The 19,160-nt window shown below is 35.9% G+C and overlaps 1 protein-coding gene across 6 annotated transcripts in view; it reads left to right on the forward strand.

The window, feature by feature from the left end:
• DICER1 (dicer 1, ribonuclease III) overlaps positions 1–19,160 on the forward strand; it is a 73,782-nt gene that overhangs the window by 44,346 nt on the left and 10,276 nt on the right. For all 6 annotated transcript variants that reach the window (XM_030040050.2, XM_030040070.2, XM_030040060.2 and 3 more), the window contains exons 12-25: positions 556–798; positions 895–1,049; positions 2,470–2,602; positions 3,102–3,177; positions 4,315–4,454; positions 6,830–7,009; positions 7,879–8,092; positions 8,474–8,627; positions 10,814–10,996; positions 11,319–11,424; positions 11,524–11,699; positions 11,977–12,760; positions 14,206–14,361; positions 18,162–19,044. In XM_030040050.2, the coding sequence (XP_029895910.1) occupies positions 556–798; positions 895–1,049; positions 2,470–2,602; positions 3,102–3,177; positions 4,315–4,454; positions 6,830–7,009; positions 7,879–8,092; positions 8,474–8,627; positions 10,814–10,996; positions 11,319–11,424; positions 11,524–11,699; positions 11,977–12,760; positions 14,206–14,361; positions 18,162–19,044 (3,583 nt within the window). The remainder of the gene's footprint in view (positions 1–555; positions 799–894; positions 1,050–2,469; positions 2,603–3,101; positions 3,178–4,314; positions 4,455–6,829; positions 7,010–7,878; positions 8,093–8,473; positions 8,628–10,813; positions 10,997–11,318; positions 11,425–11,523; positions 11,700–11,976; positions 12,761–14,205; positions 14,362–18,161; positions 19,045–19,160) is intronic.

The following is a 19,160-nucleotide window of genomic DNA, read 5'->3' on the forward strand; positions in this document are numbered from 1 at the left end:
AACCACATGATTTTGGTTTCACTTAAAACATGCATTTGCTTTCAAAATACTTTACATTTATCCCTCACCCCTGGCTGGGTTGTCTTTCAGACTTCCCTCCAAAAACCTCACCTTTCCTTAGCATTGTTTAATAAATAGTATAAATACCAGCTCTAGAATGTGCTCCACCCCCTAAGGATGTTTCAACCTCAGAATGGTTGGAAAAGATGCTGTCCTGAAAGCAGCATTTTTTTTTTTTTTTTTTTTTTTTTTTAAATACTACAGCTGAAAAGTTGTGAATAAATAGATGGGATCCTCTCCATTGCTAGTGGCTGTACTAGCTTCTTGGACTCGTGTAATTCCACATACCAGGTTTGATTCCTAGAAATCTGCCTGTTCTGATAAATAGTCTTGCTGTGTTTCCAAAAAGTTTTTTTTGTACTAATTTTATATCTGCATATTTGGACAAGTTTTTGGAATGTCTGATCCACTCTGTTTTTACTGTTTTTTGGTGAATCTGGTGATGGAAACAGATCTGGGACTAATCTCTCAAATTTGTCTTCGTTACTTTTGCAGGTTCTTAGAAAATTTCGAGCACATGAGACGAACTTACTTATTGCTACTAGTATTGTAGAAGAGGGTGTTGATATACCAAAATGCAACTTGGTGGTGCGTTTTGATTTGCCCACAGAATACCGTTCCTATGTGCAGTCAAAAGGAAGAGCTAGAGCACCAATTTCAAATTACATTATGTTAGCAGATACAGACAAAATCAAAAGTTTTGAAGAAGATCTTAAGACATACAAAGCAATTGAGAAGGTATGAGGTCAAAGGAATGTGCCTGGTTTTGTTAAATATATTGGTATTTTTTTAAGGGAAATATCTCTCATCATGTTCTGTTCTTGAAATGTTAAGATCCTCAGAAACAAATGCTCAAAATCTGTTGATACCAATGAAACTGAAACTGAACCCATTGTTGATGATGACGATGTATTTCCACCCTATGTGTTGAGGCCAGATGAGAACAGTCCAAGAGTTACTATTAATACTGCTATTGGACACATAAATAGGTAAGAGGCATATTCACTTTTTATTCTTGTCTTGAATAAAAAGTTTCTTAGTCTGTCTTGCAACATGGAAGCACAGGCTGGGGCATTGTACACATTTTCGCTTAGAAATCTCGACAGGATCTTCTCTCTTAAGGAAAGTGGTCACAGTGATTGGAAGGGAAAATTTGTTTTTTGTCTCTTTATCCTACAGAGGTTCTAGCTCTGATAATAAATATAGTGATGTCAGTCCCTGTTTAATTAAAAGCTGCCCTGAAAACTTCAGTTTCAAAAGGGGTAGTAAGATTATTTTGGGGTTTTTTTTTTGCTCAACAAGCTAGCTTTAAACATACCAAAACAAATAAATAAATAAAAGTGACTTGTTAAAACTGTAGTAAAATCTTCCAGTTCTACTATTCACATTTGTAATAGCAATCTGTTGTCATGTTTAAAAACAAAAATAAAGCTGAACATAATACAAGACTCCAGGACAGGATGGTATGCTTCCAAGGGGGCTAGCCAAGTACCATCTTTGTAAGGCCGTGGCAATTAGAGGAGGCCCTCAGTGACAGGAAACAACAAATGTTATGACACTTCAAAAAAGGCAAGGAAGATGATCCAGGGAGCTACAGACTGGTCAGTTTTACCTTAGTCATATGGAATATTGTGGACCAAGTCCTCACGGAAGCAGTCTCCAGGAGCGTAAAGGAAAAGGGGGCTGCAGCCAATAGAGTTTTATTGAGGGTAGTTTTTGCCTGACCAACCTTGTCTCCTGTGTGATGAAGTGATTGACCCTAGGAACTGTGGAAAAGCAGTGAATGTCATTTACTTAAGTAAAGCTTTTGATGCAATTGCCCTAGTACCTTAGTACCCAAATTCTTGAGATGCAGACTGTTTCGGTGGACTGCCTGGTAAATAAAACCTGGCAAAGCAGTCAGATTTGAAGGGTGTAATGGTAGATGGTTCAAAGGCTAGCTGGCAGCTGGTTATGTGTGGTATTGCTCATGGGCCGCTAGGAGGTCCAATACAGTTTAACATCAGCATGTTTGCATTTGACACCAAGCTGGGAGAGGGAGAAGTGAGTGCAGTGGAGGAAAGACTACCAGTCAGAGGACAGAACCGTGACAGATAAGAGGAATAAGATAACAGTAAACTCGGAAGATTAAATGACAAATGCACACTCTGGGACCTGAGATGGAATAGTCTTGTGCATCATGACAACCTTGGAACCACCTTGCTGGAGACCAGCTTTGTAGTAAAGGACTTGGAGGTCTTCTGCTCTGTAGTTAGTTGAATATGAGTCAGCAGTGTACCCTTGCAGTGCTCAGTATGGCCTGAAACCATCTTCTGTAGTGTTTAGACCAGTAAGGTAAGATTCCACTGAAATGTGTTTAGGTTTCAATTTGCAGGTTTTGATGATTTGTAAAATGTTTTGTGCACTTAGGTACTGCGCTAGATTACCGAGTGATCCATTTACACACCTAGCTCCCAAGTGTAAAACCCGAGAACTACCTGATCATACGTTTTACTCTACTCTCTACCTGCCAATCAACTCACCTCTTCGAGCTTCAATTGTTGTAGGTATTTGGGGAAAGAAAAGCACGGAAATAAGTGAATGTGTTGTTACAGATGTGTCTGTGCCATTTCTAGAATTAGTTTCATTGTTAATGAAAATCACTTTTTCTTTTCCTGTGTTGTGCTCTGTAACTGTATTTAGATTGCTGTTTGTTTCTGTTATAATCTGTTTTCCAGCAGTTACTCTTTATTCTAAATGTAAAAATATTTAGATACTCTTCCCAGTGCCTTGGTTTTTTTCACACATTTATGTATCAGTTATAGGAAAATGTCCTTCATTAGTTTTGATCAATAGTATGTTGTGTTCTTGTAATTTTGTAATTTTGGCTTTTGTGGAAAAACAACATAAGCTTGAATATCTTCACAAAACTGTCATCAGTGCATTTTTTAAAAAAGTTTTGCTTACCTAATATGTTTGTGTTAAATTAAACTAATTAAACATGTATAGTAAGTAATGTGCTAATCAACCAAAGTTCTTAAGAAATATTTAAATGTTTATAGGGTCCTCCAATGAGTTGTGCAAGACTGGCTGAGAGAGTTGTAGCTCTTATTTGCTGTGAAAAACTGCACAAAATTGGTAAGAACTGGAAAAGCAACACCTCTTTGGTAAAGAATATTTTATAATTGAGAAGTTGAACATGGTGTGGATGTTATGCATATACATGCATTTCTGCTATAGCCATCTACTATAGCTTCCTTTCCCTTGCCTTATTTTGTGATATGATCATGTACTTACTAATTTAGCTTACACCTTGTAAGCTAAAGTTAAATTTTCCAGGGTAATCTTGTTATTTAACATTTTTTGTCTTAAACAGCAAATGCAATGTTAATACAAGACACGTAGATTTTGACATTGAATATATTTAATGAAGGGGAAAAGAGTCTTGTTCTCTAGAAGGTGTTGATTATAGGTCAGGGACTACATCCCACAGCCAAAAAATAACTTGTTTTTTAAAGTCAATTGTAACAAATTAAAATATAAAATACACAGCCCTAAATTTATTGTATTCTCTACAGTATTGTAAGTCATGTTCCAAAAATAGGACATTGCAGGATTACTTCAGGTCTCTTGTCTCTAGTAAGTGTAATGGAGCGTATTCTTTATTGTGGAATGTTTTAAAGAGAATTCCATGTTATGAGTGCTTTGATGAAGTACAGAAGTATTAATGTATCTTTTAAGCAAAAAAGTTTGTAGGTCTGGGGTTTGTATTTTTTTTCTGTCTGAGTTAAACCTTTTGATCACTGAATTCATACCAATAAATGTATCCAAGAATAACACCGTGATTGCTCAACTCAGTGTTGAGAGTGCACATTCAACAGTAGTAATTCCCTTTTTAGAATGATACAGAAATATAACTGTTCCCTCTTTCTTGGCATAACTCCATGTGAGTGATTTGTAAATTACTATTTCAGTCACTGGTTGCTTTTTATGGGCAAGAAGAGTTTATTTTTCTTTGATACTGTCATTATATAATTCAATTTTTTTTATTAAAATTTCAGATGTTTTTACTATAAATAAGTATTTTTGCCAAAAAGTAAACCTTTATCACTCCTTCCCCAAAGCTACACTTTCGGAGCCTTGCGGTAGTAAGTGTAGTTTAAAAACTTAGGTGAGGTGTTTTCATGAGCAATCACACCTACTGCGTAGTAGCTGAAGGAACCAAGATTTGATTGTTCATAATGCTATTTCTCTGTACTCTTTCATAATATTCAGGTGAACTGGATGATCATTTGATGCCAGTTGGTAAAGAAACGGTTAAATATGAAGAGGAGCTTGATTTACATGATGAAGAAGAAACCAGTGTTCCAGGAAGGCCAGGCTCTACAAAACGAAGACAGTGCTATCCTAAAGCTGTTAGTATCACTCACTGCTGTCCACAACTCTGATCAAATGCTTTATGTACTGATAAGGCAAAATTGACAACTTTTAATCTGATAAGAATCTTTTACAATAAGTCTTGCATTTCTAGTGGAAATATTTTGCAGTTTTAACTGTATGGAAACTTGCACTATTACCTGAATGAGCTTATGGGACCATATGCTTTAGAAGCATGCTTGTAGTTCAAAGAATGTACACTCTCTGTAAAGCTTGTTGGCTGTATCTGCCAAGTATAGAAATAACCAGGAGGAAGAATTGTCTTGCATTAATAATCTGTAAAATCTTTATGTTCTCAGGTAAATATACTAGAGCAAAGGAAGAATTACTGGCTTTCTAGACAAATAATTGAAGATTCAGGGAGATGCCCAGGGGATCAAAGTTATCTGTCAGGTGCTAAACACAGAAATTTAGAAAAAAAAAAATTTTTTTTTTTTTAGATGCTTGGTTTAGTTTGGTGACTTTACTGATTGAACACAGAATTTCATAAATTTTTGTTGAAATCTTAGAATACCAAAGAAGTATATTTTTAATATTTTTTTACTTTTAAAATAGTTCTAAATATTATACTTAATACACTAAAGGGGTCACACTATAACTCTGCATTATTAAGTAACTTATCCATAGATCTGTTACAGCAGGTTTCAGCCACATCAGTTTGTAGAATTGCACTTCTTAGATAGTATTTATGGGGGAACATCAAATACTTTAAGAGAAAATGGAGAAAAGAAGCTTTGTCAGAGTATTTTGCAACTACTCTGGAACCTTCCTTCTTGCCCTGCAGTTGTTACAGGTTCTGTCTAAAGTCCTTTGAATAGGACAGGTAACTCATTCAGAATAGATTGCATAGTAGCTTCTGATAATACTTGCATTTCACGGAGAAACTGATAGCCTTTGGTCACATACGGGAATGTCAGCATGTACCTTCACAGTAGTAGGCTACAGTGCTGCGTTGTACTTCTTGTGTGCAGCCTCAGTTACGGTGATAGCCCTTAAGTAATTCCATTCTTGGCATCCTCTGCATGCCCCAATTTTATTAATAGTTTAAATAATTGGTTATTAGGAAAGCTTAGGAAAGGATACTGTGGCATCAGAGTGTATTACAGAGGGACCGACAGATGAGAAAACCTTTTTCTTGCAAGACTTCACAAACAGTTTGAATCTTTACACAGTGTTTCTTGATGCTTCTTGTTATAAATGCCCTTCTCAGTCCTCTTACCTCACTAGTGATTGTTGGAATAAGAGTGACTCGTAAAATGCACAATTATGGTATCTCTCATTCAGAGGAGTTGATTTGTCAAGTGATGCATCATTCTTTCTCAGTTATTTTTTTAATGCAGAATCCAAGAATACTTTCCCTTGCTTTTGTACCAACTTTTCACATCTGGAAAAGAAGCTTTGGCAAATGTTGAAGGTCTACAAGATCCTCTTGGGCTTAATATAGTTATTAAACTTATGAGTAATTTTCCATTAAGCCAAGACCATAGTTTTGCTACAGTATAACTTTAAAATCCAGGACTACATGTATTGTAATTTAGTTTTAGATAAACAGGAGGATCATTTTTGAGACCTACAAAATAATGAACTCCTACCAAACATAAAGCATGGTTTCTTAAGGTCTATGACAAACATGAGCAGCAGAGTTAAAAGTGCTTGTGGGTGTTGCGAGTATTCAGATCTGCAAGCTAGAATTGTTATTAGAAAACTTCTATAGTGTAGTGCCTGGACAAAGGGGCAGTGTATTGAATTTTTGATACTTTTAAACAGTTCTGCTAGGGAAAAGAATCCATGTTAATGAAGCTGTAGGTTCAGCCAAGCTTACATGAAAATTGAATTACTAGGATGTAGTTTTTTTCCTATGCACGCACATTTTTCTCTCCTACATGCCACCCCACCCCACGCCCAACTGTTAAGGTCCAAAGACCTTGGACATAAAGTGTGCTCCAGAGTTACTGGCTAAATATGGAAATTGGCATCAAAATGTCACTTGTATTTATGGTGAAGTGCTGTCTGTGTTCTACAGTTAGAGTTGTATTTCTAAGACAGGGTGGATACAGAGGAAGTTTAGGGATGCAATGGAAGTTGCCTCTTGGCAAATAGGAAGATCTGGGAGTATTGTGCTCCCTTGATGCAAGTGTTTGGACAGATCTAGTGGCTGCCAGGCCAGGCTGCTGACACAATGTTTTTGCTTAAGAAAGAAAACATTACTTAAGTCCAGATTAATTTTTTTTTATTCCTCATTTTTAGCAGTATCTTTCCAAATAAACGTGAAGTCTTGTTCAAAGAATAGTCTTTAGGTGAATTTTGCAGATTTTTATCATGTTAAATTTTTTTTGTGTGTTTTGATTTTTAGATTCCGGAATGTTTGAGGGATAGTTATCCCAAACCTGATCAGCCCTGTTACCTGTATGTAATAGGAATGGTGTTAACGACTCCTCTACCTGATGAGCTCAACTTCAGGAGACGAAAGCTATATCCTCCTGAGGATACGACGAGATGTTTTGGCATATTGACAGCCAAACCTATACCTCAGGTAATGAATCTACCTCTTTTGCTTATTCTACATGCCTTACAACCTGTCGTTTTCCACTTATTCCTCACCCCCAGACTGAAGGGTTGGAAATTACCCTAAGTGCTGCTTGTATCAAGTAACTTCTAGAAAATAAGCAATAATATCCATCCCATCCAGTCACCACTTCATTTTCTGTCTTTAGTGATGGAACAATCTGTTCTGTTTTTGCCAAACTTTTGTTTTACAATTTTATTTTTTATTATTTTGCAGTAGCAAATTCAAAATGGTCCTCCTTTTTTGCATGAGGTGTGATAGGAGTGGTGTATCAGCTACAGAGATGGCCTGCAGTGCTGCCTTATCTGTTATGAAAGCTATGGTAGCAAGTCCTCTCAGCTTTGCTAGTCTGCAGCAACAGAAAAAGTAGGCCATGTTAATTGAAATTGATACCTCTTGCTTCAGAAAATTTTAATTTTTAATAGAAAGGCATTTTCTGTGGATGACACTCAGCTGAGGAAGATTTTTTCAAATCATATTTTCTGTTGTCCACAGAAGAAAACATTTCAGGAGTTTGCTGGTTTTCACATTTCTTCCTCCTTAATGGAAGACTTCTGTTTTTACTTGATCTTATATAAAAAGCTGTAAAACACAAGGAGAACTGTTTTAAAAAAAAAAAAAAAAAAAAAAAGGGCAGCCAGCCATTCTTTAAGCCTTCAAAATCTCATCTATAATTGAAGGTCATCAAGGATCAGAATTCTGATCCAGTTTGATGCAGTTTGCTGTGTGGTCAGGCAAGTGCTGCCTCAGCATCTAAACTAAACAACTGGTACTCTGTAGAGGAATCCTACTCTGGATTTTCTCTCTTGATTTCTTTTGGTTTTTTTCTTATTTAGATTCCTCACTTTCCTGTGTATACTCGCTCTGGAGAGGTTACAATATCTATTGAGCTTAAGAAATCTGGTTTTACTCTGTCTCTGCAAATGCTTGAGCTGATAACGCGACTCCACCAGTACATTTTTTCACATATTCTTCGTCTTGAGAAACCTGCACTAGAGTTCAAACCCACAGAAGCTGATTCAGCCTATTGTGTTCTACCTCTTAATGTTGGTAAGAACAGAGCTCTTGTCTTTTAAATATTCGCTTTGAATTAATTTAGCAACATGTTTGTTAATGTTTATGTTAAATTTCAGGTGTTTGCTGTAGAAATGATACCATATGTGGTAGTAGGAAAATTTGTCAGTTATATTTTTATTACTTCTTCACAATTCCAAATTAGTTTTAACTTGATGGTGTGAGTTGATTTATAGTAGGTTTCAGCTGACTCCATAAGGGTCGGAAATCATATATATATCTCCTTTGGAATTTTTTTGAAATAATCAAATATGTGTATAGAATAAGAAAAAAATTTTGTAATTTAAAACTTCCCAGAAAAGTTCAGCCTGGAAAACTGTCCCCTGAATAACTGAGTTACACATTTTCCTTTTTAAGTTGATGACTCCAGCACTTTGGACATTGACTTTAAGTTTATGGAAGACATTGAGAAATCTGAGGCGCGTACAGGCATTCCTAGTACACAATATACAAAAGAAATGCCTTTTATTTTCAAGTTAGAAGATTACCAGGATGCAGTTATCATTCCACGGTGAGTACTGTATACATACTTTAGGTATGTACCTACTGTGTTTATACACACACTTGTAATAAGGGGATGTTAGTGTCTGCAACAGAATTGCTTGTAAGAAATGAATGGTATTAATCTGAAGGTATCTGGTGGTGTCTCGTAATTTAAAGATAACTTTTAGTCAATAGTTAATCTTACATAGTAGGATTTAAGCGTTTAGGCCTCCCAAGACTCATTACCTTTTTATTAGGAATAGTAGAGTTCACCACAAAACTTATGAAGTATTCTGATAAAACTTTGTGACTCCATCAAGAACTGGCCTACTGAACTGATTTTAATTTGGAAGATTGAGTGGGAGTTGTGTTCTCTGGTTACTGCTTATACACACCAAAGGCCTGCTAAAGGAAGGTATGCTGTTGATAGATGGAAAAATTAACAACTGAAAAAGACCAGTTAAAAGAATCTTTCTGTGGAGTGGTATTTAGAGGAGAAGTTTACATCATTTTATGTACTGGATATGCAAAGGTTCTCTAGAATTGGTGGGGTTTTTGGAGACTTAATTATTCTCTGTCACGTTTGGCATGATGTGAAAAAATGAAATGGACTGACTGGCTTGTGCTTGTACCTAGTATATTGTAAGCAATGGTAGTTGCAGAATATATATGGAAGATAAATATTAGTACTTTGTTTTGGCCTCATCTGTGTTAGACTTTTTTTTTTTTCTTTAAATATCTTCCTATCAGTGCTGATGAATACTGTGGCAAAAATGCTAGTGTAAAAAAGTGGTGATGAACCATCACTGTGTATAAGCATTACTTCATATGATCAGAGTTAACCCTGTAGAAGTAGCTCATAGGTGGTGCAAATTAGCACACTTGCTGGACTTCAGTGAAGCTACGGTATTTCACCTGTCTGAAGATCTGGCCACAGTGTCTAAACCAGTATTATTCTTCCCCCTTCCCCCCTGCCCCCACTCCCCCCCCCCCCTTTTTTTTTTTTTAAATTGGGGTTGGGGCTTGAGTAGGTGGCTGAGTACATCTCTTTTACGAGAATTATTAGTTGCCATCTGATAATGTTCAGTCTTGGGAAAAGCCAAAACATTTTTTACCTTGTTTCATAGATTAATAAATGTCAGAATTTCAAGTACTTCTGTCTTCAGTCAATGTGAAAATGGTGGAAATATGTGCTTATCCTTCTCTGTCCTACTTGGTTGTAAGCTCCGCAGGGGAAGCATAATACAATGACTGTGTATTGGTACAGTTCTGATTGAATTCTTCAGAATAGGCATGATTATGAATAAGATAAGAAAAAAGGATTTCCTGAAAGCTCCTTTAACCAGCATGTCCTTCAGTGAAGAAGTTCAGACAGCCTGGGAACATGGTTTTCTTGAATTTTCTCTTTGGAAGGAAGCTGAAAAGACTCACTAATAGTGTGTAAACAGTGTTTGCATAGAAGCTTAAAGTGATAGATGCAGCAGATCAAAGTATGAAATTAGTTAATGTGCAAATCTATATATTGAATGTTGATTTAATGATTTTTTTATTATTATTTTCCTCTGCCTGTTTATCACTGTAGTATATCCAGTGAGCATCAGTAGCGACAGTAGAGGTGTTGCAGCATTCTGGCTTTATTTTTCTAACATTCTGCTTTTATTACAAGAACTGCGTTGTCCTTGGAAGACTTGTGAATTTACCTTACTACATATTTGGGGTTTTGTATTTTAACTTTATCTGTGGGATGACTTGGGTAAAATGCCAGTTTAGATATGAGGTAGTACAGTCTTTGTATGCAGTAGCACATAGGAGACTAGATATTAAAAAGCCCAATTACCAAATTTCATTGTTAGGTGTTTGGAATTAAGAAATTGTCGTTTGCAGCATTAGTCTTGGAGATTGTTGTCTAGAGCTTGATTTTGTATTAGACGTTAAAGACATAAATCCTGCATTTAATTTAAATGTTTCTGTAGAGGTAATTTCATAGATTATAGATTGACTTTATTCTTCCTTATCTTATAGCACACTTCTCATTCAGTATTTGAGTTAGCTAAAAAAAAATGGTTTCTACAACAAAAACCCCACCAACCAAAAACCTCAAGTGAGCTATTTAATGGTTTATCACCTGACCACATTAGAACATGAAGGACTTAACACAAGCTTTACTCTAACGCTATAACATATGCCAAAATATTGGGTTGGTTTTTTTTTTAGGTATCGAAATTTTGATCAGCCTCATCGATTCTATGTAGCTGATGTATACACTGATCTTACTCCACTCAGTAAATTCCCTTCCCCTGAATATGAAACTTTTGCTGAATATTATAAAACCAAGTATAACCTTGACCTTACCAATCTCAACCAGCCACTGCTGGATGTGGACCACACATCTTCAAGGTAACAACAGTCATATTTGTGTCTGCTGTTTGTAGTTTGACAATAAAGTGCCTTTTTTTTTTTTTTTTTTTTTATTATGGGATAAAGCTGAGGGCTTGTGTTTTCCAAAATAACTACTGATTTTTTTTCTTGGGGTACTTAATTTATGTTATAACTGTAACTTGAGTCCATTTTTTTCCAGAGGTAACTGTACTTTCACTTGCTTGTCACAATGCATAAAGGTTGAATACTAAGCATAAGTCATCACTTCAGAAAATTTAGGCTAGTAAGTTCTATTCATTAATTATGTACTTACATTAAAGTATTTTCACATGTCTTTTAGACTTAATCTTTTGACTCCTCGCCATTTGAATCAGAAGGGGAAAGCACTTCCACTAAGCAGTGCTGAGAAGAGAAAAGCAAAGTGGGAAAGTTTGCAGAATAAGCAGGTAAAATAGAAGTATTTAATTCAATTGCCTCTCTCTTAACAGTGATCTGACGACTACCCTTACAGGTAAAATTCTTTTCTTCCCCCCTTTTCTCCCCAGATACTGGTTCCAGAGCTCTGTGCTATACATCCTATTCCAGCGTCATTGTGGAGAAAAGCAGTTTGCCTTCCCAGCATACTTTATCGCCTGCACTGCCTTTTGACAGCAGAGGAACTGAGAGCTCAAACAGCCACTGATGCTGGTGTAGGGGTTAAATCACTTCCTGCAGATTTCAGGCATGTCTTTTTTCAGTATATCCGACTTCATTGGAAAACAAGGTGGAAACTTAACCATTACTGCATGAATTTAAAACTGATACACTTTGTTTAACTCATGTCAGTTTTCAGTGAAGCATAGTTTAAAAAGACTTGATTGTGAATGGTGAAGTTAGATGCTGCGGTCACTGTTCTTTTCAGAGGAACGTGGCTTTTTTTAAACATGTATGTGCATGTAGAGTCTTCTTGTCTTGTGATAATATTTTTTTGTTAACAAAATCAGCATGTATCTTTACAGATACCCTAACTTGGACTTCGGATGGAAAAAGTCTATTGACAGCAAATCCTTCATCTCTATTCCTAACTCCTCTTTAGTAGAGAATGAAAATTACTGTAAGCACAGCACAATTGTAGTCCCTGAAAATGCTGCACATCAAGGTGCTAATAGAACCTCTTCTGCAGAAAACCATGACCAAATGTCTGTGAGTTACAGAACATTACTCAATGAGTCACCCAGTAAACTCCAAATTGATGTCTCGGCAGAACTTGCAGCAATTAATGGTGTTTCTTATAATAAAAATCTTGCCAATGGCAATTGTGATTTAGTTAACAGAGACTTTTGCCAAGGAAATCAGCTGAATTACTGCAGGCAGGAAATACCTGTACAACCAACTACCTCATATCCCATTCAGAATTTATACAACAGTGAGAACCAGCCCAAGCCCAGCAATGAATGTACTCTACTGAGTAATAAATACCTTGATGGAAATGCTAACAGATCTACCTCAGATGGATGCCCCAAAATGGCAGTGACCACCATTACTTCAAAAGCTATTAATCTTTCAAAAGACAGAGCAGATTCTGAAAAGAACCCTTCCAGTGGGTATTCCTCAAAAACTCTCGGTCCTAATCCTGGTCTCATTCTTCAAGCTTTGACTCTTTCAAATGCTAGTGATGGATTTAATCTGGAGCGGCTAGAAATGCTTGGTGATTCATTTTTAAAGCATGCCATCACTACATACTTGTTTTGCACTTACCCTGATGCTCACGAGGGACGGCTGTCATATATGAGAAGCAAAAAAGTAAGTAATAACAATCCAATGGTACTATGTAACAGGCATGCTGTAACAAGCCATATATATAAAAATTTTGCTAGAAGATTGAATGGCAACAGGTTGATTTAATTCCACAGCTTTACTGATGATACGTTGGGTAGCATGCTTATTAGGAATAAAAATACAGGACTACAGGATTAATGTTGCCATAACTCTGATTGATTGAAACTGTTTTGTACAGTTCATTTTGAAATCTAAACAAGCTGATTACCAGCCTAAGAAAGGACAGGACTGAATAGAACTAAAAGTTCTGGGTTAGTGAGGACGTTTGGACTGAACACTAGAGCTGTATTGAGTAGAAACTCTTTAACAGGAGCACCTGAAGGAAGGATTGAGCTAGCAGCACAGAACCTTAGGTTGTAGCTGTATTTGACCTTTCCTTTGTTTCCTCAATAAGTTACTTTCCTTGAAAACTTTTAGCATAGTCTTACAGGAACACTAAAAATGAAACAATAAAAAATCTTACAGAACTGTTGCATCAAAACTTTTGAAAGCATTTTAAAGTAAGTGTAAACAGCAGGGAGCAGAGCCTTCAGTTCTACTGCTGCTGGTTTTAAATTCTGGAATAATCAATCATGTGAAAGTTTTGTTTGGGTTTTTTCCCCACATAATGTGATAATTTGAATTAAATGCTAAGGATTTGATTGTCTACCTCTAATAAAATGCATCACTGAGAATTAAATGATTGAGTAGTTTAATCTTGGAAAATAAGGAGAGCTAAATAAATTGCACAGGTCAAATAAAGGCAGTGATTGAATATTCAAGTTCAAATTTCAAGACTTTAAAAAGAAACATGAAAAGTGTGGTTAAAATGAGAAATGAAGATCAGAAGTTGATAGTTAAAAAGGAAAAGGAAGTATGTTTGTGTACGTGAGAGTGTTTTTTTCCCTTCCCTTTAAAATATTTAAAAGAATTTTAGAGGCTGTCAAAATAACATCTGGATTATGACTTAATAAGATTTGTTATACGAACTGTTTTAACACTTTCTACTGCCAAGGTTTAGGTCAATCTATCCATAATAGCAATCATTTTTCATTGCAAATCTAGTCTGAATGTTGATTATTAATACTGGTAATTAATGACACTTGTACAGGTTATATTTACTATTATTTTAAAAGTAGCAATAATTTTGTTTTGCAAAGAGAATTTAATCTATTGGGTTTCTTTAACTGAAATTGTCACACCTAATATGCTTGGCCTTAAAAAAAAAATTAAAAAAAAATAAATCTGTGCCTTGCTATGAATTGGTTGTACTATATTAAGAAAGCTGAACTCTCTTTTGAGAACTAGAGAAAATGCATAATGGTACAAGATCTGGCTTTACATGTAAAATTGTTTTGCTCCTTTTCCATTTTAACCTATTTTTTCTGTAAATGTATGTCCAGAGGTTTATCAGACTGTTTTTCTTGCAGGTCAGCAACTGTAACTTGTATCGCCTTGGAAAAAAGAAAGGACTGCCTAGTCGCATGGTGGTGTCGATTTTTGATCCCCCAGTCAATTGGCTGCCTCCTGGTTACATAGTAAACCAGGACAAGAGCAACACTGATAAGTGGGAGAAAGATGAAACCGTAAGACTTTATTTAACTATGTTGAGAATAATTATTTGCATGTCTGTATTCTCTCACCCTTACCTCCTCCCACCACCAAGATATTTTGCTATGTTTTCAGCAAAACAAAAGTAAACCTGTATCTTTGCTTCTTTTCTAAAACTTCACTGTAACTTACAGAAAATGAGAGGAAAACTGATCCTGAATAGAACCCAAAGTAAGGAAGTTTACCGAACGTCATCCAATAATAAGTATAAACATTAATGGAAAAGCAGAGAAGAAAACCTTTTTTTGCTTGTAGTTAGCATGCTCTCAGGAGTTTTTCTGAAATTTCAAAATTTTAAATGGAATTATCATTACTGGTTTTGCTGTAATATATATATATATATAGGCAGAAGACTGCTTTTTAATAAATGAGTTCACCTTTATAGAATATATGAAAAGAAGTTGCTTTTTTCATAGTGCAAAGGCAGAATGAAGATTATAACTGGCTTGAGAAAATGTTCAATATTGGTTGCTGTTAGTTATACCATGAGTATGACTGAGAGCTACTTCTCATCCAAAGTACAATGCTGGCTTAGACATCCTCACTGTCTATCACCAAAAGCTTCAGAATGACAAATCTTAATGAGGAACGATTCAAAGTATTTTCTGACTAAACTCATTGTATGTCTAGAGTAGAAGTGTATGTATAAGAAATATCCTTGATCACAGCAGTCAGTAATGTAATCTTCAATTGTTTGAAACTGGTTTGGAGGTCAGGGGAAGGAGGAGGAGGGATTTTTTTTCTTTTTCACAATTCTGAAGACCACACTTGGATTGTAGAACCACCAGAGGGCACATGAGAGGACTATTAGGTAGATGTACTGTGCAAATAAATGTTTATTGCAGAATAAAACAACCCGATTATTGTGGTTCTGTATTGTGCCAAGATTTCATTTCAAAGAGTCTTACTGCTATACCTTTCTAAAAATAAGATAGTACATTTGGAACAGGAGCTAATCATTGGTTTTAAAAAGCTTTCAGTTCTCCATAACTTTCCAGTGGCCTCTTCCTCTTTGCTAGTCACTGTTTATTTGTAAATAAAACACACAATTTCAGACCAAAATACAGACAGTGATGCAACTAAGAAGTGGGGGTTTGTGCCAAGTAGATATTTTGCTTTCTCGGATGTAAATTTCCTTCTTCATCCAGGGGCTGATGGTCTATAACTGGGGCTGGAAATCTCATTATGACAAATTATTACTGAAACACCCTAGTCAAATGTTGGTATTTTTTGTGTTATCAAGCTTTATTAAGGGGAAGAATCTTCCTTTGTTCATTTGATCGAATAGCTGATTTCCAAAAAGCAGGAAAAAGCACTTACATGTATTTTAACTTCAGCTTGTAAGTGGCCATAACTTATTCAAAATCAATTAGGTATTCTTTAAGAAAAGGTTTTTTTCTTCTGGTATTCATTGTTTTATTTTTGAAATGCTGTCTGATGATGAAAAAAACCAACTATCAGAATTGTTTTATGGCTCCTTTACCTACTGTTCATTCTCATCACTTAAAATTTGATTATTTTATACAAGAAGCGATGTGCAGAGAGAGTTAGGGTAGTTCACATAGCTGTCCTGCTAATTAAAATTAATTTTATTTTAAGAAACTCGTGAATGAAATTGTAGTAAAAATGAAATTGTTAAAATCAAAGTTAATCAAATTTGCAAAGTTAAATCTTTGCAAAAACAGGCACAGAAATCTGTTTCGAATCGTCCATATAGACATGTCTCATTCAGAAAGTATTTTTCTTTCAGTGACAGATATGACAGGTGGTGTGTAACAAGAAAAAATCAGCACTAGCTCTCGTTGAGACTGGGTTAGTTTTATTTTGAGCGTTATACTGCTACTAGTATCCAAAATAACTATTTAAAATCAAATTTTGCTATGTCTTTCTGATCAGTTGAAGTTACAGAAATCCCTGCTGTATGTATGTGAGATGGGTAATTACAGCAGCAGAAATTCTAAACCTGACTAAGTCTGCTCCATCCTGATGAGGAAGTCATGATCTGTTTGATCCTTAGATGGTTTCAAGTGCTGCCTAGCGCACCTTACAGCTGCCACCCATCCACACCTCTAGAGGGTTGTACATTTGGCCCAAAGGGAGAGGTCCCCAGTGGTAGCATCTGGTTCATCGATTTGCAAGATTATGTGACTGAGACCTACAATGTGCCATACATAGACTGAGGGCAGATATAGGTTGTTTCACTTGTTTCAAAATGGTGTTGGCTTTCAGGACCCAATCCAGAAAAGCACTTTGAATCTGATCTTGCTCCTGTCAAATTCAGTGGCAGAATTCCTGCTGACATCAGTGAGGCTGGGTTGAGCCTGTGAATAGTCCTTTTGATGTTAGGAAGGCTACTTGTGCATTTAGCTAACATGTTTAAGTGCTTTCCTGGATTGGGGCCATGGCAAATTGAACAGCATTGTATAGCTTGGGCATATCTGTGTTCAATTTATGATTTATATCAGTCCGTACGAATTTGCTGAATATGAGCAGGGAAAATACATGAGACATCATTAGTTTTGCTGTTATGGGTATGTATGTAAGTATTAAAAAATTGGTGACAACTTTGACTTTTCTTTTAATTAGTTAAGGCTATAAGTATAGCCTGAAAAAAAAACAAAACTTCAAACAAATATGTACTTTAAAGGACATAGGATTCATACTAGTTGTTGTTGTATTGAGATATTATCCTACTTCATGATTTAATGTATATGTTAATACTCAGTTTAAAAACAAACATCAAAAACCTATATTACAGAAGCGTGCCTTTTTTCTACTTTTCCATTTTTAGACCTGCTATATTGAAATCCTGGTGATACTAAATGTATGAAAAACTGGAGAGATTTCATATTTGTAAAAATTAAGAATTACTAGCTTGTAGTGTGGTTCTTACAGAAGTAAAAATTGGCCTATATCTAATGTCTAATAAGCAGCAAGATCACTTACTGAATCCCCAGTACATGCAGTCAAGACTGTCACCCACATAAGCATTAGATTCTTGCCAACTAACTGGTATTAGACTGTTGGTTTTGATCTGTAATATAAAAATCACCTACACTGATTCACTGCACTTACTTTCTGCTAGTTTCCCCAAGTAGACTGAATTAATTTGCAGCTAACTGTGTTTGAGAGCATAGATAAATGTATTTTGCTGTTTCAAATGATGGTTATTGAACTAGGGTAAAGAAGTTCTGACAGTTGTTTCATTGAATGCGTTTTCCGTTTGTGTGTCCCAAAACTGAGATTATTGTGAGTGGGACTGTAGTAAACCCTGCTGGTCCCTTAGTATTTGCCATAGAAGGATGTAGAAAGAATCTTCAAAATTACATTGAATCGACATTTGTAATAGCCATACTTTGCAGCTAGGGAGAAGGATGCATCCAGAACTGTTTCTTGTACTTCTCTGAATTTGTTAATGTAGAATTCTTTCTTTTTTACTTTGGTGTGCAAGTGTATAATGTTTAGTGAATTTAAAGTTAATTGTATGTGCATCACACTCAAGCATAAGCACGAGTTCCTGTGAAATGCAGCATGTGTTATATGTTGAACATATGCTATTATAGGTTAGTAATAAAGGGGTTTTATTCCAAGACGGTTATTCTAGTCTTAGAATGCTAGTGCTAATTGAGGTGCATCTCATCAGACAATGTAATTGGGAACGTTAAAAAAAAGTCAGTCTTATTACTAGCAGACACTACTCAAATGCTACTCTTCTGACATAATAAAAGTTTCTCATTTCCTTCTTCAGTACCATATTTTTTGTGTTCTTTCATAGACAAAGGAGAACTTGTTGGCTAATGGTAAACTTGATGATTATGATGATGATGAAGAGGATGAAGACCTAATGTGGAGGTTACCCAAGGAAGAAACAGACTTTGAAGATGATTTTCTGGAGTATGATCAGGAGCATATCAAATTCATTGATAATATGCTAATGGGATCAGGGGCTTTTGTGAAGAAAATTTCTCTCTCACACTTTTCAACCACTGATTCAAACTATGAATGGAAAGCACCCAAAAAGTCATCCCTGGGTAATGTTCAGTTTTCATCAGATTTTGATGATTTTGACTATAGTTCTTGGGATGCTATGTGCTACCTGGATCCTAGCAAGGCTGTTGAAGAGGATGATTTTGTAGTGGGCTTCTGGAATCCATCAGAAGAAAACTGTGGTGTTGATGCAGGAAAACAGTCTATCTCATATGACTTGCATACAGAGCAGTGTATTGCTGACAAAAGCATTGCCGACTGTGTGGAAGCCCTGTTGGGCTGCTATCTGACCAGCTGTGGTGAAAGAGCTGCTCAGCTTTTCCTGTGTTCATTGGGGCTGAAGGTGCTCCCTGTAATTAAAAAGACTGATTGGGAAGGCACTTTGTGTGCTACCAGAGAGAATAGTAACAGTGAGCAGAAGAGTCTTTCACCAAACTCTGTTTCTGCTTCTGTAGCTAATTCAGAGCCTTCTCTGTATAAAGACCTGGAGTATGGCTGTTTGAAGATTCCACCGAGGTGTATGTTTGATCACCCAGATGCTGAAAAAACCCTAAATCACCTTATTTCTGGTTTTGAAAACTTTGAGAAGAAAATAAACTACAGTTTTAAGAACAAGGCTTATCTTCTTCAGGCATTTACTCATGCCTCGTACCATTATAATACCATTACTGGTAAGTTGTCTTAAAGAAACTAGGTTTTTTTCCCATATTGTAAATGCAAGAGAAGCAGTATATGTTGTGTTCCCATACGTAGTCTTTTTTTAGACATCATGTGTTACTTTAAGAAG

Source organism: Aquila chrysaetos, chromosome 2, assembly GCF_900496995.4.
Source record: "Aquila chrysaetos chrysaetos chromosome 2, bAquChr1.4, whole genome shotgun sequence".
Classification (NCBI taxonomy): Eukaryota; Metazoa; Chordata; class Aves; order Accipitriformes; family Accipitridae; genus Aquila; species Aquila chrysaetos.